Here is a 25440-nt window from a genome sequence, read left to right on the forward strand (position 1 = left end):
TTTTAAAACTGTCTAACAGCCCCAAAAACTCAATTTGGAACTCAATTATTCACAATGTCAAATGTTTTAAACAGTTTTAAACAGTGCTAACAAGGTCCAATTCACTCTCCTTCTCAAGAGAGCGAGAACAAAAGAAGAAGAGATGAGGAAGGTGGAGGAAGGGTGGGAAAGTGTGTGTGTGTGTGTATGGGGGGGGCTGTGTAATTGCGCGTGCATTTAAAGAGGCATGGACCCCCATCATGTGTTGCATTGGTATGTGTGTGTTGGTATGTACAGGGGTGTGTTTGTGTGTGTTGGCATAAAGATGTGTGTTAGTATGGAAGTGTGTGTGTGTGTGTGTGTGTGTGTGTCAGGATGGATCTCTCTGGCAGGTGTGTGTAGGGGAGCAGCAGCCAAACAGTGGACCTCCAGGTGCCGAAAGCTTGAATAGTCGGAAGCAACTTTCACAGCCAGTACAAACACTTAATGGATTAGCAGAGATGTAGCCACTGTTGAATTCCCACTTCTTACTGAATGCTTGCTGAACTAGTCCTGCACTTTCAATTGTTCTGAAGTTTTGCTGCCTTTTCAACTGTCAGAATTTACAAGAAAATATGTGGTGACTTGAGAGACTCTTGAGTTTTGTGTTCTACTGTATAATATTCAATGAAGAATTACCTGCAGTATGAATGCAGGATAGAGGCAGGATAAATGCATGAAGGAGGATGTTTACAAATGTTACCACCAGTGTCCGCAATTGGTGGGTGGGTGAAGAAAAAGAGCATGCATAAATAAAGTTTAAAAGAAATGACGGGAATGTGAAGAGTGTCAATAAACGGTGGGTTACATGTTTTGGTCCTGTCCTCCTAGCCAGTGGTGGAAGAAGTACTAAGATCTTTTACTTAAGTAAAAGTAGAAATACCACAGTATAAAAATACTTTGTTACAAGTAAAAGTCCTAGTATATATATATATATATATATATATATATATATATAGCATTAAAATGTCCTTAAAGCAACAACAGTAAAAGTACAGTAAAAGTTAAAGTACTCATTATGCAGAATGGCCCATTTCAGAATAATACAATATATATTATATTGTTGAATTATAATTATTGATGCATTAATGTGTAAGCATCACTTTAATGTTGCAGCTGGAAAAGGTGGGGCTGATTTCCACTACTTTATATACTGCTGGGTAGCTTACAGTAATCTATAATAATACATCACAATTTATTAGTTGATTATATTTTGTATTAATAATCTGAATCTGCAAAGTAACTAGTAACTTAAGTTATCAACTAAAGGTAGTGGAGTAAAAAGTACAATATTTCCCTCTGAAATGTAGTGGAGTAGAAGTATAAAGTAGCATAAAATGGTAATACTCAAGTACAAGTACAAGTACCTCAAGATTGTACTTAAGTACAGTATTCGAGTAAATGTACTTAGTTACTTTCCACCTCTGTGGCGTGTAATCCTGTTAGGTTTGAGGTTTTTTACGTTAGCGGTTCCACAGGCCACAGTGGCTGGAACATCCCACTTTGACTCTTTTATCAGGAAACTGTATTTTTAGAATAGAATAGGACCTCCAAATGATGGCTGCCTACCTGCCAACGTGGCTGGTGTTAGTAGACAAACCTTAGCAGCCACAACCAAAAATGTACCATCAGTCATCTGGTGGCTGGAGGTTGTTTCCCACCCTGAGTGTATCTTTTACAGTTTAAGGGACTATAATAATCCTGTGGAATGAACTTTCTCTGGAGGGGTATGTTTGACCAACTGTGTGTGTTGCTTAATCAGCTAGCCAAGCTGGAGACAGAGACAAGCCTATTCAAGTATTAGCATTTGACTATATTGGCCTGGGAAATTCTGTGTGTGTGTGTGTGTGTGTGTACTTTGTGCTCCTGCCATGTAAGCAAATTAGCTATACCTATTTGATAAAAAACCTATCTTCTGTCTGATATCTACCCATATTTTTCTCCATCCACTTCTCTGATCATTTCCACCATTCATCCATCAATACATCTATTCATTGCTGTGGGTTGACATTGTGACCAAGTGTTGAAATTGGTGGTTATTGGTTATGTACTATAATACCCATGCAATTTGGTCGATATACCCATGCAATTTGGTCGATACTTATTTATATCCTGTATTCTTTGCTGTATCCCATTACTTACTGCTGCAACACTCAATGTCCCCAGAGATCATTCAAGATTTGTTGACTCTAATATAATCGAATCATTTTCCTATCCATATCCATCCCTCCCTGCGGATTAACTAGGATTTTTCCAATTTATATCCATCAACCCCACCCCATACATGTTCCTAAACTACTCCCTTTATATACACATCCACTCCTCTGACTGTAGTTTAGGATTAACTATTATTTTCCTATCTTTATCCATCCAAACGTCATCCATCCATCCACCCACACATAGCTGTGGGGGTTAATTATTATCTTCTCATCCTTTCCAATGCTTTCTAACGCTGTGTGTTAGAGCAATGGTTTACTCTATGATGCCGTTGCCCAGCTTTTTTAAAATTTCTGGTCAGAAAAGTTTGGACAAAAAACGGTGATGACCCATGCTTTCCTGACAGTACGAGTAAAAAGGGATGAGAAAGACCAAATTGACAGAGAGAAAGAAAGACAGCCAGAGATGGAGAGAGGGAGAGAGAGCAACAGGAAGAGAGAGAGAGAGATGGGGAGGAGTGTGGCACCCTGAGTCTTGGTGACAGGCTGGGCCGGCTCAGAGGATGGAATGTTCCAGAGAAATATGCTGCCTATTCATGGAGGACAGGAAATAAAGCTCCCTCTCTCCCCACCTCTCCTCCCTCCTTTCTCTGTCCTCCCTCCTTATCCCTGCATTCAGCTGCTTCACCTCTTTCCCTCTCTCTCTTTTTACCCCTCTCTCTCTCTGTCTCTTTACCTCTCTCTCTCTCTTTGTGCCCCGTCCTCTCTCCCCCTCTCTTTCCTAGTGTTTGGGTATGTTTTTTGTGTCCATCTTCCTGCGGCCCAATTGATTCTCCTTCCTTTTTCATGCTTGGGGAACTCGCTGACAGCATGGTGGTGTCGCACCATGCAGACTGGTAGGAGCTGAATGTAGTCCAGCCCACCATCTGGGCAGAGAAAGGATGAAGAAAAAAATCACTTTCCTAGCTAGCTTAACATACTAACGCCCATCCATCCCAAAATTGGATTCAAGATACTATCACTATTTAAACAGAGAGCTAGATATTCAGAGCTGGTTACTGGTTGAATAGATTAAGTTACCAGCCAGAGCCAAATTTTACACTCGGCACTCGGCTGGTGGCCGGCGGTCATTTTCCACCCTGATGCTAACACACAGAACACCAGCAGAACAAGTACACAAATGGCTGAATAAACAAAACACATGCTTACAGTGACCTTAACTGCAAGTGTTAACATAAAGTTACACCAGTGAAACAGGCACGTATGCATGCTTAAGTACATACACACACACACACACACACACAGAGGCTTATCCGTTTTGCCCTGGGGGCAGGACAGGGTGAAGGGCACGGGGGGAGTGGGGGGGTACTAGCAAAGGGACAGCTAGGGTTAATCTTGAGATCAGTCCACACACACACACACACACACACTTGCAGTTGTTAAGCAGCCGTTATTTCATACTTGAACACAGCAGCCTTCCAGTGTCCAAGCCCTGTGTCCTGCACTCTATATTCACAGCCAACACTACATTCACAGCCAATATGCATGTCTGACGAATAGCAGAATCCACAAAGGCCCCTATCACAACTAGACAATACAGTATGTGCTGTTATCTCTGTCCGTCTTTGTGTTGGAGAGAATTTCACATCAAATTGCATGCCAAAATCTGGCAGTTTAATGTTGTCATGTTCATTGGCAAATTAAAATATCTAATGGAACCTGCCTGAAAACCTGGTTCACCTGTTCTTCCTTTGTCTTCCAGTCACCAAAATGCACCAAAGGGGGCAGTGGTGAGCAGGGGCGTGGCTAGGCCCAGGCTACTGGACTACCGCCCCCGGAGAGTTTAAACATAGCCCTAGACACTTGAATCAGCTGCCAGAATACCTGTTGCAAAGAATAGGTGACAGGTTTTCAAAAATTACTACTGCAATTCTACTTACGTACCTACTTCTGTGATGCCTTGAATTAAGTCAGTTCAACTGAGCCATTCTCAATGAACTGCCAAGATCATTACTCTAAAGAACATCTCCAATCCCACTTAAAACACTTCATAAAAGGTCATCTAAAGCATTTTATTTTGCTGCTTTTCCCCAGGAAAGTTTTAAGTAATGTAATCCAGTGGTTCTCAAAGTGGGGTCCGGGGACCCCCAGGGGTCCTTGAGGGGGTTCCAAGGGGTCCCCAGCAAAAAGGGGAATAATTTATTTTCACTGTAATTCCATCCATAAGTAACACAATGACAGAATGTATGACTATTTTGGTCATGGGTTTCATACACTTTCTGTAATAAAACATCTGAAAGCAAAAATCTTATCAGATGGGTGACCCTGGGACAAAATCGTATCAAATGGGGGTCCATGGTCTAATTTGTGTCAGTTTAGGGGTCCTTGACGTGAAAAAGTTTGAAAACCACTGATGTAATCTCCCAAAATTGCACCATATTGACGTATTCAGCAACTGAAAACAGTAATAATAAAAAATTAATTCAGGGCCCATCCGAACTTCCTAAAAGGGGCTATGCCACAGTTTCTGATGGTGAGCAGGACGAACCAGCTATGAAAATTGACATTTTGTTGAAATAAGGGCTTCTTGCTGGATACTCAAGCATATATAAGCCTAAATTGAAATTGTGTAAATGGGGACTTCTTCTCAGCTGTGTCATAAATGTGGTTATACTGCTGTGTTATTGATGCTGTCCTCTGCTTGTTGCGTTGGGCCACAAACAAAGCGATCCTGCCAAAGTCTCAGATCACTGCAGTCAGGACAAACATGCTCCGGCTCAGCTGTTCCCTGGCTCTGGCCAGACGCACAGACTGGCCAGGCATACAGTGTACACACACTAACACACACACACAAACATTAATACACACTGCAACCTCCAGTGTACAAATAAAGACACAGATATGCACAACGATAAACAAAAGCCTTCACTGCTTCCTATAGACCTAACGTCTGAGCAGCACTCACTTCACTCAGGTTTGAACTGTGGAAAACACAAACACACACACACACACACACACACACACACACACACACACAGCCCTGCTCTGCTTTAAGGTGTTTCTGTACTCCACAGTTCGAAGAGTGCATGGGTGAACATGAGACCTACTAATGCTCTGAGGCCTGCAGGAAATTAACAATTGTTTGTCTGTGTGTTTCTATTAAAAGGACACAACTGGTCAAGTGCTAACCAAAGCTAAAATACTTCCAATTCACGTACACAAACAGCAAACATCAACGCTACTGACTGGGCTCTTAAACATAACACTTAACATCCATTTTGGATCACTACCTGAGTTCATCACTCAAGTAAATCATTCATTTTTTACAGTCCATAACCGTGGTATCATTTTGTCAAAAGTTACCTACTATCCTTGATTCTGTAAGAGTTTGTCACAATTTTCCAAATGGTCGACAGAGAGAGAGAGAGAGAGAGAGAGAGAGAGAGAGAGAGAGAGAGAGAGAGAGAGAGAGAGAGAGAGAGAGAGAGAGAGAGAGAGAGAGAGAGAGAGAGAGAGAGAGAGAGAGAGAGAGAGAGAGAGAGAGAGAGGCTTGATAAGCTCTGGGTTGACCCATATAATGCATAGCCATAATACATCTGCTTGTGACGCTGCTGACGCTTGTATGGGAGCCTGAGCTATTGAACCGCCATATGGACAGACAAAATGAGATACAGTTATATTGAGCCTATACATTTAGCCATCCAATAGACTCAAGTATGACAGTCAGCCCACATAAAATTCATTCATTAGGCTACTGCTTCAGATATTAGACTAAATGCAACATATGTCTGCAGCAGAATTCTGTATTTTAGCAACAATACCCAAGAGAGTGTTACAGAGAGTACAAGGGCAATGCATCATGGCTATTATGGCTTTTATACAACTCCCTGAACGGTTTTCTCCTAAGTAGTATAAATATATAAAAATAAAAGAAGAAAGATCACCGACTAGCTTCCTGTTCATGCAAGAGTTGGTATAACAAACAAAGCACGAGTAATTGCGGTTTATGAGTTTTCTCAGCACTGTTGGAACGCAGTCTTGGTGGAAACTGAACTACCCACTGTATAACAGCCGGTCCATCACAGCCATGAACGGATACCTTCTGCAACCGTCAACACGCGACTACCCACTCAGAGGACGGTAAATGCAACTTGACCAGGCTCGACCTTCCTCAATAGGCAGTGAGGAGAGTGGTGAGAGCCGGTCGACCAGTGCGCTCTGTCTGCTCTATTCATGATGTCCTCCAGCTATGCAACACTGTTCAGCATGCGTGGCTCTATTGATTTCTGTATGTGGACCATTTAAAGTGATGTTGAACTTTGGTAGTACCTTGGGTTGTAACAAGTATAACACTGAAATATTTACCAATAATTGTAAATAGGCAGAAAAAAAAGTGAGAGACTCATTTTATATGTTGGCAGAATCTGCTTTGTCAAAGTCCTCTCTCCTTTTTTCACCTATTTACAATTATTGGGAAACGTAATATTTTCTTTGTTCCACCAGCGTTTCCTCTGATCAGATATCGGTGTCACACTTGTTCAAACTGAAAGGAAAAAGGAAGTGATCACTTAACCACAATTCAGCAGCATGACTAGTTTTTTTTTTTAATATATTGTCAGAATCTGCTTTGTTCGCGTTCATTGTGTTATGTGTTATGTGTTATGTGTTAGAAGTGTGATTTTGAGACCTGTTTCCCCATATAATGGCAGTGAATGGAGAGAGAAAAAAAACACAATTCTCCAATCTCCTCCTATCAGAGCAACAGATAACAAAGAATTGCCAATTTTGGGGTTATATCATGTCCAGGAAGTTTCACAAGCCAAGGTACCACCAAAGTTCAACATCACTTTAATCGGTAAGGCTAGGACAGTGGAAGACACATAAACACATAGGCAGGCACACACACACACACACACACACACACACATACATCGCCTTGCTCTGCTTCAAGGTGTCTCTGTGTACCACAGCTTGAAGATCACAGGTGAGACTCAATACCCTGACGTCTGTAGAAAAAAAACACTATTTTGTGCGTGTGCATGTGTGTGTGTGTGTGTGTGTGTGTGTGTAAATGCTTCTAATTCAAGGTCAGTGTGACATTGCTTTGGCCCAATTCTTGATCTCCAAGATATATCCGCCAGTACCGGCACTTGCAACGGCAAGACTTGACTTTCTCATGAAGACACAGGAGAAGATAAAACTCACACACACACACACACACACACACACACACACACACAAACACTTATACATACAGACCCGAGTATCACAGGACTTTGCCTTTCAGGGTGTAATGTCAAACCATGCTGATTTATTCAGCAGGCGGTACTGTCGCCTTGCCATCCTCCCTCTCTCTGGACTGTCAGCTGTGTTTGAATAAAGGCGTGTACGCTGCTGGGTGGTGCTACCAAAACACTCTGAATAGGGAAGTGGTGCTTGTCAAGACTGAAGATTGTGTCTCTAAAGGTGCGATATCAAATGGTGTGAAGCTAGTTTCTTTTCATTCATGAAAAATGATTGGGAATATAAGCAGTGTTGCAGTCTATCTTTTTTTTTTTTTTTAAATCAAATTATGCTTGCGTCTGTGTGGATTCATTTATACAGAAGAGGATTAGGGCCACGTGAAAAATGTATTGGAGTTAGGAGATTAATCTCAGAATTCTGAGAGAAAATTCAGAATTCTGAGAATAATGTCAGAATACTGACTTTTTTTCTCATAATTCTGAGATTAATCACTCAAATATTTTTTTCACATGTGGTCCTAATCATCCTCCGTACATTTCAGTCATCCAGGTAGTAACATCTCTCATTTAACATCTTTACCTTGACAATTCACAAACACGCCAGCTACTCCCATTCAGTACCTGGAGGACGGGCGTCACCATTGGGGCACTGCCGGGTTTCAACATCTAGGCCTATCTCACCCCGCCAGTTTCACACCTATTCACACCTTCACTCATGTGACCTCAATGACTCTCACATGACTTCATGCTGTGAATCGCCCACAGAGGTTAAATGCAGGGGAATTCCCCATCACTAAGCAGAACTGATGAAGTCTCTTGGACGAGTGGTGAAACGTCTTCAACTCTTCATTTTATGTCCAGTGGATTTTGTTCCTATTTTTGTTTTTTTGGACATCATGTTGTGCTTGCAGATCTGCTCTTGCACAGGAGGAGTCATGATCAAGGACAGATATATAAAACATAATATATGTAGCTGCACCGCGTTTCTTCCGAAACTGCAGCCTAAAGACGATTCTTTTCATTATTTCTGTATTGTGCAGTCATTCTACTGAAGCCTGTTTTGGGGTACTGGAGTCCCAAACGCTTGTCCACCAATCAGACGTAATGTAACACTGGTGTCAAGATCCACCATTCACAAGCACTGTAGTATTAGCATCAAGCCTGTGGCGAGCTCCGCCAATCAGAAGGAATGTATTAAGATGAGAGTCAATCCTGGCTCAGCTGGCTTGGTACAAGATGGCGGTGCACCAGTGAAAACCAGTGATATCATGGCTACTGCCTGATTTTGAGCCATTTAGATTATTTAAGTGAGACACTGAAATGTAAAACCTCAATCTGCATCAAATCTGTACATCATAGCCAAATTGAAAAAAAAATGCAGCTGAGGTGATTAACTCACTAATTCGAGTTTGGATTGGCATTGGATTTGCATTAGTGTGTGATTGGTCTGGCCTCTACACACACCACTGGCCCCCGGTGTCCACTAATTTGTGCTCGAATTCATTTGCATTCATTGCAAAGTCTATAAATGGGTTCATCTATTAAGCATAGTAACCATTCAATACTGGTGCATGCACACACAATTTACACACACACTACAGGTTTTTAAGAGGACTTCTTATAGACAGTCTGTTAAGTGGACTACCTGACCTCTAAGGTAAGCCTGACTGTTAAGCTAGGTTTTAGACCAGAGGTGACACAGAGAGTGTGTGAGGGTCACAGTGGTACCAGTCAAGGCTGCACTGGTGCTATTTTAAGAGCTCAGGAACAAGCTGTTATTTAGATAACATAAGGCATAGTTCAAACACAAACACAGACTTCAGCAAGCATGCAGTAAAAAGTGGGATTTCTGAAATGGCTAGCCACGTATGTATGTATGTCTATACTTGTGGGGGCCCTCTATTATCTACATTCATCCCCATAAAATAAACCCTTGCAGAAGTGAGAACCAGACAAATGTCCTCACTGTGGAGGATTTTCCTCATCTTTCTATCCTTGTGAGGTCATTTGGTCCATATAAAAGATAAAATTACAAGAACACACACATCTGTTGCCCTCTGACCCCTTATTAGTTTTATCTTTTATCTCAACCTGCCTCCGTTCTCTCCCCGGATCTATTCACTATCACAGGATTTATTGCAGTGGTTCTCAACCGCAGGATTGGGACCCCCGAGAGGTCATGAGATGATGTATGGAATGTGAAAAAACCTAACATCTAGTGATAAATGTCCCTAATCTCTGTGATAAATGCTTCACTCTTGTAAAAAATAATGAACAGTTCTGCCTCTTGGCTTCCACAAGTGAAATAGGTTAAAAAGCTAAAACTGAAATCATGGGTTGGTGTCACTGTTTACCATTGTGTGCTTGCAAACCCACATAAGGGATAAGAGTTTAATTTTTACGGGTTACTGGCAGAATGACTGTGTTTAACAATTCCAGCATGTTAAAGTGACTAAGGAGCAGCTAGAAAGAGGTAGAAGGTTTTTTTTTTTGTTTTACTTCAAGACAAGAACATATAAGAGCAAATAAAAGATGATGACATGGGAGACGGAGTTGTGATTCAATTGCAAGAGAGAGAGACAGAGACAGTGTTCCTGTCAGCCTACCGGTCAGTACCAGTTCTTAGGGATGGTTTAGGCTACGCACAGAGAAATGCAAGGTATTTACAGGCACATACACATGCTTATACTATTATACTTGTTCCCTTGAGTACATTCCTCACACCTAAACCCTACATTTAACCTTCAACAGTACATGCCTAACCCTTAAACATAAACCTAAGACAAAACCCTTAAATAGCTCTTTTACTGAAGTGAGGTTATTTGGCCCTCATAAGGATGTAAGTACAAGTGTGTACACATACACAAAGACACACTCACACCGGAGATCAATATAGCCCCAGAGCAGCGCTGAGTACTGGCTCTAACCCACATAATCATCTGTAATCTCTGACATCAAATCCTGCAGAGACACATTAGAGGGCTGACAACAAGCCTTCATCAGCCCAAAGCGTTTAATAGCCCCCCCAGCTCCCCATACACACACAAACACAAACACACACACACACACGCACACACACACACACACACACACTTGTAGCATAAACACTATGCAGAGCCTACACACACACACACACACTCAGGGTTTTTTCTTCAGAAGGCTTATCTATGGCTGGGGTGTAGAGAATGAAGTGCACGTGAAAAACTTTATCAGCTGAGCACCAGGAGCAAGCTGCACTTCCTCTGTGTGTGTGTGTGTGTGTGTGTGTATTTTGCCATCTGTGAGATGCTTGGTATGAGGAAAAAGAGAATTGCAGCCATAACCCATTAACCACACAATTAGATACTGGCGATCAGCGCTGTGGAAGGCATATGCCACTTGGCAACCGGTGAACTCCTTTATCCAAGTGGCCTTAGAAGGTGATGTGAAGTAGGGTGCACACATTAATAGCACGGGTGGCCCCAGGGCGAATGGAGTCCCTAGTACCGCTCTCTACTCACTGCTCTACCAGATGAGCTGCGCAGTATCACAGGCAACGCCAGGAAAGCTACATGGAGGCTTACATTTGACACAGGCTATAACACTGTTAGTCTGGGCCTAATCTATTCAGACGGAATCAGGGGAAACTCTGCAAGCCTGTCCTAAGGATTTGCCTCATGTTGCCCATAATCTAAATCATCTTCCAAATGGCGTCAGTAGGCACCGGTGCCTCCACATACATGGTAAAAAACACAACATACTGTACATTCTCTCACTTTTCCATCATGAAAACACACACACACACACACTCCTACTCATGAACATACTCTTGCTTTACTCGTTTTATTGGGCAGGGCCATAAAAAAGCACAGCACCATACATTTCCCTGGGGTTTAAGATAATGTGTCAGTGAGGTGTGGCCACAATGGCCCCGCCATCACTAGGGACATGTACTCATTTCCTTTACTTGCTATATGCATTTTGTTTTGTTGTTGTTTTTTTAAATCTTTGTTGCGTTTTTGATGATATTTATATTACTGTTTGTCATTCTAACCCCCCCCCTTCTCTTTTGGAGATGAGAGCTTTTTACATGTTTCTTTGTCTCACCTGCACGGTTTGTATTTATTTTCTTTTTCCCACATTTGCCTCATTTTCCCAGTGTGATTCGGCATTTGTAAGCTAAAATAAAAGAGCGACTGTGCACCAGACAGGCCAAGACCCAGGATTCAGGTCTGCTGAACAACGAACACCTTGCCTTCAGGGTTGCAGTTCGGCTCTGCATGACGTCACACTCAGCTGAGGACAATGCCCATTGGTTTTTCACAGACAGAGAGGGGGAGTGTGTGTGTGTGTGTGTGTGTGTGTGTGGGGAGGGGGGGGGGGGGGGGGCTGTCAGAGCAATGCAAGGGCAAGCCACAGAGATAAGAATGTAGACCTGCAGATATATTTTCAGCAGAAAAGACTGAGTGTGTGCGTATGTGCGCCAAATCTTCTGCCTACATACATTTGAGACCATTGGTGGATTTGCATAGGCACATGTACTGTATGGGTGGTGTAGGGTGTGTGTGTGTGTGAGAGTGTGAGAGAGAGAGAGAGAGTGCATACACGTGTGCCTAATGTGTATGTCAATGCAATGCTATCATGCCCTGCTTGTCAGGACAAAGGGGGCCAAGGCATTGCAGTTGTGCATAATAAAACCACCGTAATGCACTCTGATCTATTACTTTATAGCTAGATTAAATATTGTAACAAAGATTTAGTGCCAATTTTCAATGTTCCCGCCGCTGCATGATGCAATGCAATTCCCAAGTGCAAACCAAGGGAACAATAACACACCCACTGCATTCAGGTCTATCCTCTCTCTCCTGTAAGCTTTCCACTGATCATCATTCCACCCGCTGAGGTACAGGCATAATCTCAAAGATTTATGCCAATGCTGGTTGATCCCTCCCTCCCTCTCTCCCTGCCTTCCGCATAGCCTATGCATTCAGCCTGTGATTGCATATAGGTGCGCATAGATTAAGCACACACCCCCATTCATCATGGTTAGCCGATTCACTGGGATTTCTACCACTTTGTCCCTCACTACCGCAGACTGCGCGCGCGCGCACATACACACACACACACACATAGGAAGAAAGAGTGAGGAAGGCAGACAAAGCAGGGGAACGCCCCCTACACACTGCAAGATGCCTGTAATAGCTAATGTCATGTCATCAGCTGGCCTCGGCTGGATTCCAGTGATTGTTGGTTCGTGCTCAGATTCCAAGATACATTAAGAAAGAAAAACATATAACTGTGAATGAATATACATCTCAGTTGCTCGGAATTAGCTACCTGGGCTCTTGCACAATTTACACACTAGCTGCCTGTCAAGTTCACACAATGCAATGACATTGTGAGCTAGCTGGCTGGCTGGCAAAAGCTTTATACTCACCAAAGAAAAGCACTGCAGAAGACGTGGAGTGAGAAGGGTTAAAAAGGAAAAAGACTGGCACCCCAAGGCGTCCCCGTCGTCCGGGACTTTGGCCTTTTTTATCTCTCACCCGTGTTCTCTGCTGCGTTGTAGGAATCTTGCCTGGATTCAAACAGCTACAGAAAGAAAATGGACTTCGTAGCAGGCTAAGAGCCGTTAGCCACCTAGCTAGAAATGTCTTTAGTGGATGGTCAAATAAACGGACAGTTTTAGTCTCGTCTTCCCAGTCTGTCTCCCTCACTCTTCTTGCCACATAGCTCGCTTGTTGGCTGACTACGTCCCTCCTCTCTATGCTTTTTTTTTCTGTGCTCGCAGCTGTTTTCGTTGTTTCAACCTTTGCCTAAAAAAAAAATCCTCCTGTCCCTTTAAACGACGACGTTTCCGGGGTTTGCTGGATAATAAATAGGAGGCGGGGCTTTCGGGACAGCTGAGCGCCTGTCATTTAACCGATTGGTCGCTTCTGCTCCGCGTAGCCAATCAGAGCTCGGGGTCACGCCCTGTTTAAATTACGCAAATTTATTCGAAAATCCCACTAAGTGATTGGACTGCGGATTAACGTAAAACACGCCCAGTACACGTGCTTTTTCTCTCCTCCCATTCTTTACTGCTAAGGCTACTGTGCTGTCAATAGGGCAACCAATCGCCTAAAGAAAACTAGAACAACGATAGATAATAATATAACAATGCCTCAAATGCAATCCATACAGTGAAATCAACATATGATAAAATTGATTTACGGAAGCTATTCAACTGTCAATCAAATGCATCGATGGTGTAAACGGTGTGTAATTTTCCATCTGTACAGTGTTCTCCTACAGAATGAGCCACAGCCATGTTGTCAGGGAGCTAAGAATAGACCAGCTACACGTTGCATCCCCATTCCCTCCACACCCATCTGCCCAGAACACACTGGGGCCTGATTACGTTTTCCTGTACAGAGAAAGAGGCCCGTACAGATAAAGAGACCTACTGTACGCTCAAGGAGTGGCCTCCCGTGCAAAAACGATCTTGAAGGAGCAGTAGGTCCCTCGATTTACTGTTCTAGGCAATTCATCCATCTGTTTACGTTCTGTTAATGTTCTCCTTTGACAGTGAAACAGTAGTCAATTTTATTTGTAGTAGCACATTTCATACACAGGTAAGCTCAATGTGCTTCACATTAAAGGACAAAGTGTGACAATAGTGACAATAAACAGATAAGTAAATACAATACACATATATAAAATATACTCCACGTAAATAAAATAGCATTTCAGCCACACACATACACACACACCCCCTACACCACCCATACAGTACATGTGTCTATGCAAATCCACCAATGGTCTCAAATGTTTGTAGGCAGAAGATTTAGCACACACACACACCCACACACACAAAATAACCCCCAGTCCTAGCCCTACAACAGCGCGCACACACACACAGACTAACTATCCAAAGGCCTGAGAAAAAAGGCAGGTTTTAAAAGAGGACACAGTTGCAGCAGATCTCAGATAATCAGACAGCTTGTTCCAAAGAATAGCACCAAGTGACTTCGTTCTACAGTTAGGAGACACATGCATGGTTTAAAGCCAGTATAGCAGCCATTGCAAAATCCCCCTTTCATGCATTTACCCTGGATCTATTCCACATTAATGTAGGAAATTCTTTCTATACAGCAGAGCCAAATCGGTATATTGCAGCACCAGATCATCCCTGATGGCAGAAAAGACAGCAACACTTTATTTTCCAAACAATTCCTCTTATAGGGATGGAGTCAGAGCACAGCAGCAGTTTGGCATGTATGCAGTAAAGGGGGACTTCTTAATATTCAACCTCACAATCTCTAGTCTTGGTAAGTACAGGGTCTAGAAGTGGATTCAAGCAAGACGATTCAAGAAATATGATTGAAACATGAAACATGATTTTCTAAAATACAAATCTAATCATGTTTAATATTGTGATCAGTCAAATTTTTTCACAACATAATGAAAATTTGCAGCTTTTAACCTTCTTCCAATATTTCATCAACATACCTTGAAAAGGGAAATGTCATCATTTAGTGTAAAGGTTCTCCATTTTGTGCATTTATAGGTCATGCGCAGGCAGGCATCACTTTATTGTTGGGGGTTTTGAGCCGAAACACAGAGAAACACAGCTCTACATGGAGAATAAAAAGATTAAATTTGCAATTGAGTACTGGTATTCCAGAACTATATCTATACATTTTGGGGAGGAAAAAAAATCTACAGGATTCAGTCTATAAACATGCTATCATGCATCGTATAACATTTTTTGTTGTCTCAGCGATATCCTTCAACACACTGCCTTTATCATCTCAACACTGTTCTTGAGCATCTCTTCCTCTGGCCTCTGGTAGCTGTGTGACTGGCGCCCCCTGCAGTTTATTGGCCGAGTATTTTGGCAGGGAAAGTAAAAGTTGAAAAAGAGCATACAAGCTTAGTAAACTTTCCTTTTTTTATATATGTAAAAAGGCAGAAAAGTTGTTGTGAAGTTGCATCATGCATGTTTTATTCAGAAGTGCCATTCTCAAAGGTAACTTTGTAACATGAACATGTCCAATAGGTGCTGCTTTACATACAAACTTACAGCAGGTTCTGTCCTTACAGTGGTTGTCCTACTACTCAGAAAAATACACAGTATACAAATTTTATTCAAATGTTACAGACTATATACATCCTTTCATACATACATTCTGTACATACTCCAGACTACTGACAGAATTTTTTCAGCTACTGAGTTTTTGTTTTCTTCGCCCCCTCTGTACCATGCTCCCTCTTCCTCTTCTGTCTGTTTGTGTGCCCCTCCTCTTCTCTGAACTGGTGCCTGTTGACAAATAAAATCCATCACATCCATATGTATAGAGATCCACGAGATCCTCCAATTAATCTACTGTAGTGATGAACAAACAAGACATACAAACAGCAGGTTTGGCAGCAGTCTTGTGTTAGTGAATGTTAGAAATGCTGGTGCAAATTCTTTGTTTAAAAACTCCATTAAACAGAGGGGCACTGAAACAAAAGGCAGCAATTAACTGGTTTGGCTGATTAATTTTGGAGATTCACCAGCCAACTGTGGCCTGTAGATAAAAAGCCCCAGTTCAATACTATCTAAATCTAGATTTAGCTTGAAGACAAATGTGAAAACAAGTAATCTGTTGGCAGCCTGGGAGAGAGAATGCAGGTTGCTTTTATCTGAATGAATGTGGTTTTGCACGTGTGTGCAAGGTATTTTATAGCTATGAACTAAGGCAAACTGGAGTGTCACTTGTGGTATGCTGTTTTCTGCAGGGATGTGATCAAGAACACTAAAAAGGCAGGAAAAAAAAAATGCATCAAGTTCTGGGTGAAATTAAAAAGCAAAATATTTTTCACCTATACCATTACAATTTGAAAAACTGTAGGCTGAATTATTCTTCTCAAGTGGACAAATAACAGGGCAATATTTCTCCAACCAAATATGATTTTTAAAATTGAAAACAAACTTTTAAGACAAACTTACCAGCCACAGCCAAAATGTACAAGGATTTGGCTGGTTCCTGGTGGCCATTTTACACCCCAAGAAAAAACGGTTTTCCCCCACTTCACCCAATAAAACATTACTAACTATGACATTTTTCTGCCCCATGATACCTATTGTCACATTTTTGTATTGCTATATATTATTTTTTCGATATATCATTCCATCCCTAATCATTCAATCGTCTCATTCAAAACAACTGCTGCTACAGAAGTGATCTCACCTGGACTGCCAGCGTCGGCCGCTGTTCCACACTCTGCCAAACGACGGCAGCCAGTTGGCGTCCGTCTGGGAGCTGTGGTCAAAGTTGGCCCCGACTCTGTTCGGCGGCAGCTTCCTCAGCTTCTCCTGCTCCTCTGGCAAAAGACAGAAGGAGCACATTTTGATTATCCTCTTATCTTTCATGTGATTTTTTGATTGTATTGTTTTATGTGCCTTTGAATGTTGCTCTACGTTGTTTGTCTGCAACTGTTCTGCAACTTGTTTTTTAGCCAGGTCTCCCTTGAAAAAGAGAATCGTCATATTGATGGAACTATATGGATAAATAAAGACACAGGTTAAAATATATATAAACAGATTCCTGACTAAGATGAAGGTCAGCGACTAATATGTTGATGCTGTGATTACAGTTAGTATAGCAGTAATACCCAAGAGGGCATTCTTTATTATGATCATGGGTGCGACAGTGATGTGAGAGTAGGCGGCAAAGAACAAATCAAGAACATCTTCAAGCATATTATGGCTTTTAGAACGAATAAAGAAACCAGAAGAAAACAAGAAATATCACTAAATTAGCTCCCTGGTTACCACTAGAGATGCCATAGCAACCAATAAAACACTCATAGGAATTATCATCACGGTTGGAACACTTCTTTGACCAAACCGATTGCTGGGCTGAAACTGTTTTTATAAAATTGACATAACACATTACAACTTAAAAAAAAAAACCCACAAGACATTCTCAGCTATTAAATGTGTAATGTGGAGGTTTTGTGTTGTGAGTGCATTTCCTACTCTGTTTGAGGAAGTCTTGGAGCGACGGGCCGATCTCCTGCTGCGCTGCTGCTCCGGAGCTTCCCTCCAGCGGGTCGTCCTGGAACCAAGGAGGAATCGCTCCTACAACACACAGTGTACATGCTCAAGAGATGCACTGAGCACAGAAGTCATAATAAACTCTTGGGAGAGATGCAGGGTTCCTATACAGGTTTGGAATGTATGGAAATATATGGAAAACAAATGTAGCAATTTCCAGGTCTTGAAAAGTTTGGAAATTACACAAAAACATTTGTGGTACGGTAAAAGTACAGAAAAATATTGTTGTTCCATTCCAATGTATGCATGACGACGCATTTTCTGTTTTTGCACTACGTAGCATCTCATGTTCATGTTAGGGCTGAAGAATTAATCGAAATTTTATCGAAATCGCACATCATATTCTACAGACTTAAGAAAACATCTTTGTTTGGTACAGATCCCTGCAAAAATCACACCATAATCATTTTAATACGTTTTTCAATGAAAATGAGAATAATGATGTAAAAATTATCATTCCCTCTAATATTGCAAATCATATCGCAGTTGCAACATCAGTCAAAATAATCGCAATTAGATATTTTTTCAAAATCGTTTAGCCCTAGTTCATGTCCCAATCCCCACTCAGCAGGACTGGTCCAAGATGGCTGTGCACCAAGGAAATCTCGGAAATTGTTATTCAAAGGCAGGCACATAAAACTCAAACATAAATTCTATTCTTCAATGACATAAATGAACATGCGCATGTAACCCATCATTTTACCTGTGTGAACATTTCCACTGTTTGACGAATCCTGGGAAAGAGGAAAAACAATGCATCAAGTTAAGCATTTACAGTTGTATAACAAACCTGAAACACATTTTTTTTTTACAAGAGCTGTGCATCTACCTGGTAACCGATGAACGTCAGGCCTTGTCCTGGTCCGGCCCACTGCACCTCCACCATCGGGTCGACCCAGCTGGGCCCCGCCTGCTGCTCTGAGCCCTGCGGCCTAAAGTGAGAGCTTTTCTCCCAGACGACATCAGACAAGATGAGCTTCAGATCTACAAATCATTTTTGGTGATGATATGCAAAAAGATGTACAATGTCGCCGGTGGAAACGTTACCTAGCAGCCTCCTCCACGGAGGAGCCGGGGCCGTTGGCTCCGTTGGGCAACTCCAGCTCTGCCTCGGGCTGATGTTGATTCAGGAAAAGCCAACAGTAGTTCATAGAGGAAGGCTGACCACTACCCACGCCCCATCATCACAGTCCTCACACACACTATTTTATCACAACTGTTACAAATATCTCTCCATTTCACTCTTTGTCTCTCTTAATCTCTGTGTTTTTCTCTCCCTTTCCACTGTTCTTTATTTTCTCCATCTATCTACTTTTTTCTCCTCTTTCTTTCTTCTGTTTAGGAACTGAATAGAACCTCCAAATGATGGTTGGTTACATGCTTAAGTGGCTAGTAGAGATGACAAACTTGCCAGCCACAGCCAAACATTCGGCTGGTGGATGGTGGCAATTTTCCACCCTAAACCCCTAAACACAACTCATAATGAGGAAAAGAAAAACAGTGCGAGGCCACAGGGAGGGATACTGCCCTTGCATCCTGGGAAAACAAACCTCTATAAGGGCCTGGAGGACCTCCTGACGATGCTTCTCCTGGGCCCGGATGTGATCCGCTTGCTGGGTGCACAAAAAAAAACCAAAAAAAAAAACCATCAGCTAGACCTGGGCCAAACAGCATCTCGTAACAACTACCACCAAGGTGCTCTTGAGAAAAGGCACTAAGACGGTTTACCTGGTCTTCAAGGTTTATGCAAAGCTAATCTCAAAACAAAAAGAATGAACTTGTGCGTTACCTGTTTAATGAATTCATCCTCCTTCTCCACAAATGTGCCCAATACTTTTTCCACCTCAGCTTTGAACCTGAAAAATAAAAAAAATCTATAATCCTCAGTAGAGAATCCTCACTTTTCCAAACTAGCTTTTACGCATAGATGTCTGGCTCTGCAAGCTTACCTTTCGGTTTCCTCCATTGTGATGATGACCTTGTCTCTAAGCTTGGGGTCGGCCTTGTTCTCCCACCAGAACTTGTGTGTATTCTTCCTGTGTTCTGGTCTGAAAGCAGTGACAGCATTCAAAATGTATTAGATACAACAGATATCAGCTAACAGTAAAACTCTGTTGATTGGACTGGGTACCTTGTGTGAACGTGAAGCGTAGCTGAAAAAAGTGAAAATAAAAAATAAGCTTACGTGGCCATGTGCTCCAGCAAGCCCCCGTACAGCACAGTCATGTTGCCGTCGGTGACATTTCTTTCAATTTGAAGCCCGCAGCAGTAGCACCAGAACGTATTCCGATGCTGAGTGCAATCAAACTTCTCTACTTGGGGTTTTTTAATTGTTCGCCGGGCTTCTTTCACCTGGGAGAGACAATGGAGTCAGCAAAAACAGGAAGGTCAAGTTATCTTTCTGTTTCAAGGAAAAAAAAGAAATCTATCAATGGGACAGCATAACAGTAATACCCAAGTATTACAACTGCTGTTCAGTAACAATGTGGGCAGGCCTTTTTAAGTGCGAAGAAGTCATTTTTTATCGCATACATGACTGTTCTGATGGAAAAAGCAAAACAAATCACTAAAAAATCAAAAATTTTGTCTGCAATAGACTACACTGTGACCCATCAGCTTGAATAGTTTTAGCCAATTCATAGACCTACCAATAAAAACCATTAGGCCTACGGTACATATCAACAGAAATCACAGAACATCCAAGTATAACCCTTAAAATGTCTTTGATGTAATTATGGTATTTCTATTTAGCAGTGTGGGGCAGCCTGTGTTATGAATCAAACGCCCTGTCTTTTCAATGGTGTGTGCATTTTTTAAACTACTTATCAAGAAAGGATCGGGACTGATATAGGCCCACAGACAGTGACTTAATATATAGATACAGAATATATAGATACAATACTGCCTTTTAAGCCAGTGTATATATTAAGATCACTATCACATCTGATCTCGAACCATTTAAACGAATGGACACAAATGAAGTTCTGTCACTTGACTTCTCCGCTCAACGTGGGGTCCGGGGACCACCAGGGGTCCTTAAGAGGGTTCCAGGGGGTACCCAAGCCAATTGATGAAGTGTTAAACTTCACCATTATTTAATTTACAATAAGTTAACACAATTAGAGAATGTAGAAGAATGACTGTTTTGATCATAGTTTCTCTGTTATCTCTCTACCTACAATACAGATAGTGATGAAATTCTAGACAAAATCATATGCAACAATAAAAATATTCTGAGATTTGGGTCCAACAGACAAAATCTCATCAAATGGGGGTCCGTGGCCCTAATGTGGACTAAATTAGGGGTCCTTGATATGAAAAAGGTTGAGAATCACTGGTTTACATGATGGCACTTTTCATTCTATGCCAATAAATGATCGTTGAAGATGTGATTTCCTTGATGTTTGCGCCTCCCAGTGGCCATTGTGAAAGTATGAAAAAACTTGGATGTGAAAAGGAATCCCAGAAAAACACCTTTGTACGGGGATTTCTGTTTTCTTGGCTATTAAAATAAAAATACAGATATAACCATTCGCAGCTTGGCACGGTGTGACAAACAATTGTAGTGTTGAGACTGGTTAACAGCTATCATTAAGCCAGAAGACTGTTTAGAGCGCCTGTGGGTGCACAACATTAACTGGCCAAACCTCTGGTCATCAGTCAGAACCAGTTAAAAGTTAACCTGCTTACCTTTTCCAAGAATTTGAGAAGAACCACTCTGAGTCTGCTTTGGTGACTTTTTCCGAAGATGTGCCCCTTGCCAGAGAAAGACGTTTGCCTACATATGGCACAATAAAATGCACCCATCTAGCCAATCTGCAAGACACGGACACAATATAATTAATGAATAAACGGTCTATCTAAACTAGAAGCAGAATTTTCTATCCATCTCGGTTCTTTCCAGTCCGTCTGTCCGCCTACTCGGGTTCGGGTAGCGAGCAAGCTAACGTCGGCTAGCATAGTCGGCTGGAGAGGAAGCAGTGTCGTCCAGATATGTTTCCCCCGTATTTCAGTTCCGACAGTCTAACGATGATGCGATAATGTCTAATCTGCGTTATTGCAATCTTTACCATCTAGTATCCAGTATACACGCTCTGTTCGTTTTGACATTTTTACAGCTATGTTACATACTCAATGTGACAATAGCTTTAAATAAATAAAATAACCACGATAAGCGGAACGATTTCCATATAAAATCATGTAACGTTCCGGCGGAAGTTTTTAAAAAATTACGACTTGTGCAGTTACAATGAAAGGTAAACTGTACAGTGTCCACTTTATTCTGCAAATGTCACATTATTACACTATGGCTGACTTTGAGGGCCTGTCATGAGTTTTCTTAAACAGCTTGGACCTAAATGTTAGTTTGTAGTTAAAGTACAGGTCTGTAGGAGTGTTTTGACATATAACTTGTGCACTTACAATGAAAGGTGGCCTGTGTAGTGTTTAATCTGTGTAGCCTATGTAATCCAAAAATGCCAAATCTCTGTTTAAATGTAGAGGGAAACCATCAAATAAATTATTACAACAATTCTTATCAGGGAAAAAATAAGTTTTTTAGTCAACATTTGAGTGTTGTGGATTTCTAGAAATGACGCTCTTATTCTGAAAAGGTCGGACCAGAAGTCTTATTATTATTTGAGCTGGCGGAACACAGCCGTTTTATTTAGCTGTAGCTGAGAGTTGGATTATCTGTGTTCCTTGTACAGTATCTCGTGTCTACTTCAGTGGAAATGTCTACAGCCCAGAGTATGAGGACGTTCGTCAACGAGCGACTAACTGCGGCTGCTGAGGAAATATTAGGAGTGTTTGAAAAAACTATAGTAGTGTACGAGGAAGAGATCGACCGTCAGCGCAGGCTGCTGGATATCGTATTGAAGCCTGAGATAAAGCTACACAGAACAGGTTGGTAAAATCACAATGTTCTTTGTTATTCTTGTTTGGTTGGGATTGGTCGCCCATATTATATTATTTCAATGTTTCAATGTTTTTAGTGAAACAAATAGTCACCTCATAGGTTCCACCTTTTAAAGCAGCCCGATTTGGATCAATTGAGGAATAGATCATAATTGACCATAAGTGGAGCTGACTACAGGCTCCCGGGACTCTACTGTCCTTATAGTTCCCTCCACCAATGAGGTAATATGCCTGCGTCTGTGTGTTTCTCCGCCTGTTAGCAGGATATCTAAGCGTTAGGCACGGATTTGCACAAAACTCACCAAAAGTTGGTTGTCAGACGTGGCGGAGGTCTTTGCTCTGCTGAGCACATTTTCTAGTTAAAATGTAGGTTTCTATTTGTTTGATCAAGTGTCCCATGTTCCTACCACTATAAAAAAAAGTAGTTACTTTTGTCCTCCCCCCTTCAGACCTCCCACAGCCATCTGTTGTTAAGGAGGAGGTTCTCCTTGACCAGCAGCACTGTAACCAGCAGAGGAACTTCAGTCTGGGTCAAGAGGACCCAGAGCCTCCACAGATTAAAGAGGAACAGGAGGAACTCTGCACCAGTCAGGAGGGAGAGCAGCCTTTACTGCAGGAGGAGGCTGGTATCTTTAAGTTGACTCGTGCTTGTGATGGAAGTGACCACAGTGAACATCAGTCTCTGCATTCAGATCCTTTCCAAACTCAGAGTGTAGCAGAGAAAGAGGCTCTAGAAAGAGCCTGCAGTATCAGAACCAGACAGTGACCGCCAGCTCCTCTCTCACAACTGTCATGTAGCTGAGAGCCAAGGTTACAAAACATCCAGCTGTGGGAACGCAGGATCAACTAGGAGTACTGAGCCTAAACCAAACAACAAACTGCACAAGTGCGGCAGTTGTAGTAAAGAATTATCCACATTGACAAACTTAAAAACTCACATGAGAACCCACACTGGTGAAAAGCCTTTCAGATGTGACACTTGTGGGAAAACGTCCAAGCAGAAGTCCGACTTGGTAAAACACATGAGAACTCACACTGGGGAAAAGCCTTTCAGATGCAGAGTTTGCGGAAAAGGATTCACCTGTCAATCGAACCGCAACCAGCATGTTAGGATCCACACAGGGGAGAGGCCGTATGCTTGCAACACCTGTGGGAAAAGATTCAGCCGTGGTAACGAGTTAAGAAAGCACATGAGAGTTCACACAGGCGAGGGACCTCACAGCTGTGTCCACTGCGGGAAGGAGTTTGCCGACAGCTCATCTCTCACAAAGCATGTCCAAGTGCATACAGGGGAGAAACCTTATAAATGTCTTTTGCGTGGGAAAAGATTTGCTGTCAGAGGCAATTTGAAAGTGCACACCAGAACCCACACAGGGGAAAAGCCATATAAGTGCAGCACTTGTGGGAAAGCTTTTGCTAAAAACAAAGGCTTGATAAAATATGTTCGGACCCATACAGAGGAAAAACCATAAAGATGCAGTTTCTGTGGAGAAGGGTTCAGCAGCAGATCAAACCTGAAGAAGCACACGACTGTCCATACTGGAGTTGCCAGTGCTAAAAAAGTGTTGCATTATTGAAGTGCAAATTTGTTAAAAAGTTTGAATACATTTATGACTGGTAATCAAAGTACCACAAGAATCCCACAGGGAATACTGTGACTGAGGTTCACCATGCTAGCATCTTGTTTGTTTTTTTCCAGATGTTTGATGAGCAGCAACATTTTTTTTTATTTTAAATTTTTTTATTTAACCAGGCAGGTCAGTTAAGAACAAATTCTTATTTACAATGATGGCCTAGCAAGAGGACAAAAGGACCTCTCGAAGGGTAAAGGGAAAAGGGGACAAAAAAAACAAAACATGTGGCCCTCATCTATTATTACAAACATCAAAATGATTTTAGAATGCTCACAATGTCCATACTTGGGTCAGAGTCACTAGAGGTCTTACTCTCATTTCAAACAAGTACACAATAAAACTGAGGCAAAGTGATTAAAAAACAGTGATGGAGATTTTTTTTTTTTTTAATCATAAAATACATGCAAAATTACCTGTCTGTCAGTCCGACCACCTACCTGTCTCTCTTAACTGTATATTTATCTGTCTGTATTTTCCTGCTTGGGTCTGTCAGTTAGTCCATCTATCAGTGGCTCACTCAGTCATTCTGGGCTCCAGAGTTGCAGTGGCCCGGTGTCATTTTGAAAGCATGTGACAACTAAACACAAGTTTGCTATGTATTTTGAAGCTGCTAACATGTTTTGTTTACATTGGCAATGTTTGTGTCAATTAAAATAAACTGTATTTTTGACTTTCAATCAATCCAAAAAGTTTATTTTCCATAGATAAGTTAAAGAGGAATTGTATGTATATACATCTTGGAAGGTATGTGAACAAAAACGATTTCTGTCTTAAGGAGACATATAAGGAGACATATCAATGGCACGACAAACTGCTGGAACTTTGTCAACCAGTGGAGTATAGGTACATTTGTTGGAAATGAGAGAGACTGGGTTGTGTTAGGGAGGGGGTTCTTTTCCACAGTGTTGGCTGATATGAAAAGTGAGGGTTAGGACCCCCAGCATTGGTCAGTGGTATGTGTATTATAAAGTGAAGTGTTAGTCTAGAACAGGAACCAGGTGTCATGGAGGCCCAAGACTACGCAGGTTTTCAGTCCGACCATACTAGTTTGTCAGATAGCCTCAGAGGTTGATATTAAATGATGATACTTATCACGCTACTTCACATTGCATCCTCCTTCCAGGCTTCCTCCCAGGCTGGTTTGTCAGATCCTGGCGCAGTAAGTATTATTTCATACTGGCCTCTGAGGCTATCTGACAAACCAGTCTGGAACAAAGTTAGGAGAGAAGTGAATCGCAGATGGAATCAATCTTCCCTTTTGAATCAGACCAGCCTTGAAGGCACTACTGACCACTAATCTGCCTGTATGGAGTCTAGAAAACGCACTGCAAACTAGCAATTGAGGGTCTAACTTTAATTAATTGAATTAAATGAATAATTATCAGAGTCTATTCGGCCATGGGGGC

At 41.8% G+C, this 25440-nt stretch overlaps 2 protein-coding genes across 2 annotated transcripts; one reads left to right on the forward strand and one right to left on the reverse strand.

The window, feature by feature from the left end:
- Window positions 1-15398: 15398 nt before the first annotated feature.
- Window positions 15399-21427, reverse strand: cenatac (centrosomal AT-AC splicing factor). Its single transcript, XM_071546272.1, has 11 exons — window positions 21174-21427; window positions 19669-19835; window positions 19433-19531; window positions 19273-19339; window positions 19034-19096; window positions 18531-18598; window positions 18313-18427; window positions 18187-18217; window positions 17406-17507; window positions 16615-16747; window positions 15399-15698 (listed from the first exon to the last, which is right to left on the reverse strand). Exons 1-11 carry the CDS (start codon window positions 21288-21290, stop codon window positions 15605-15607), a joined length of 1056 nt encoding a protein of 351 aa, XP_071402373.1. The 5' UTR covers window positions 21291-21427; the 3' UTR covers window positions 15399-15604.
- A 1881-nt stretch (window positions 21428-23308) lies between these two features.
- LOC139666930 (gastrula zinc finger protein XlCGF57.1-like) lies at window positions 23309-24550 on the forward strand. The gene has a single exon (XM_071546279.1). The coding sequence runs from the start codon at window positions 23339-23341 to the stop codon at window positions 23870-23872; it is 534 nt and encodes a 177-aa protein (XP_071402380.1). The 5' UTR covers window positions 23309-23338; the 3' UTR covers window positions 23873-24550.
- Window positions 24551-25440: the final 890 nt, after the last annotated feature.

The sequence above is a fragment of the Centroberyx affinis genome, unplaced genomic scaffold (genome assembly GCF_046629955.1).
Source record: "Centroberyx affinis isolate AG114_WGS23_722 - 3 ecotype Tasmania unplaced genomic scaffold, CSIRO-AGI_Caff_v1 ptg005195l_1, whole genome shotgun sequence".
Lineage (NCBI taxonomy): Eukaryota > Metazoa > Chordata > Actinopteri > Beryciformes > Berycidae > Centroberyx > Centroberyx affinis.

Coding starts and splice junctions, on each gene's coding strand:
- cenatac (XM_071546272.1), bottom strand. CDS start 21,290: ATGGGTGCATTTTATTGTGCCATATGTAGGCAAACGTCTTTCTCTGGC. Junction 19,836..21,173: donor TTCTCAAATTCTTGGAAAAG/GTAAGCAGGTTA, acceptor TGTCTCTCCCAG/GTGAAAGAAGCCCGGCGAAC. Junction 18,599..19,033: donor TCCTCCAGGCCCTTATAGAG/GTTTGTTTTCCC, acceptor AATCAACATCAG/CCCGAGGCAGAGCTGGAGTT.
- LOC139666930 (XM_071546279.1), top strand. CDS start 23,339: ATGAGAACCCACACTGGTGAAAAGCCTTTCAGATGTGACACTTGTGGG.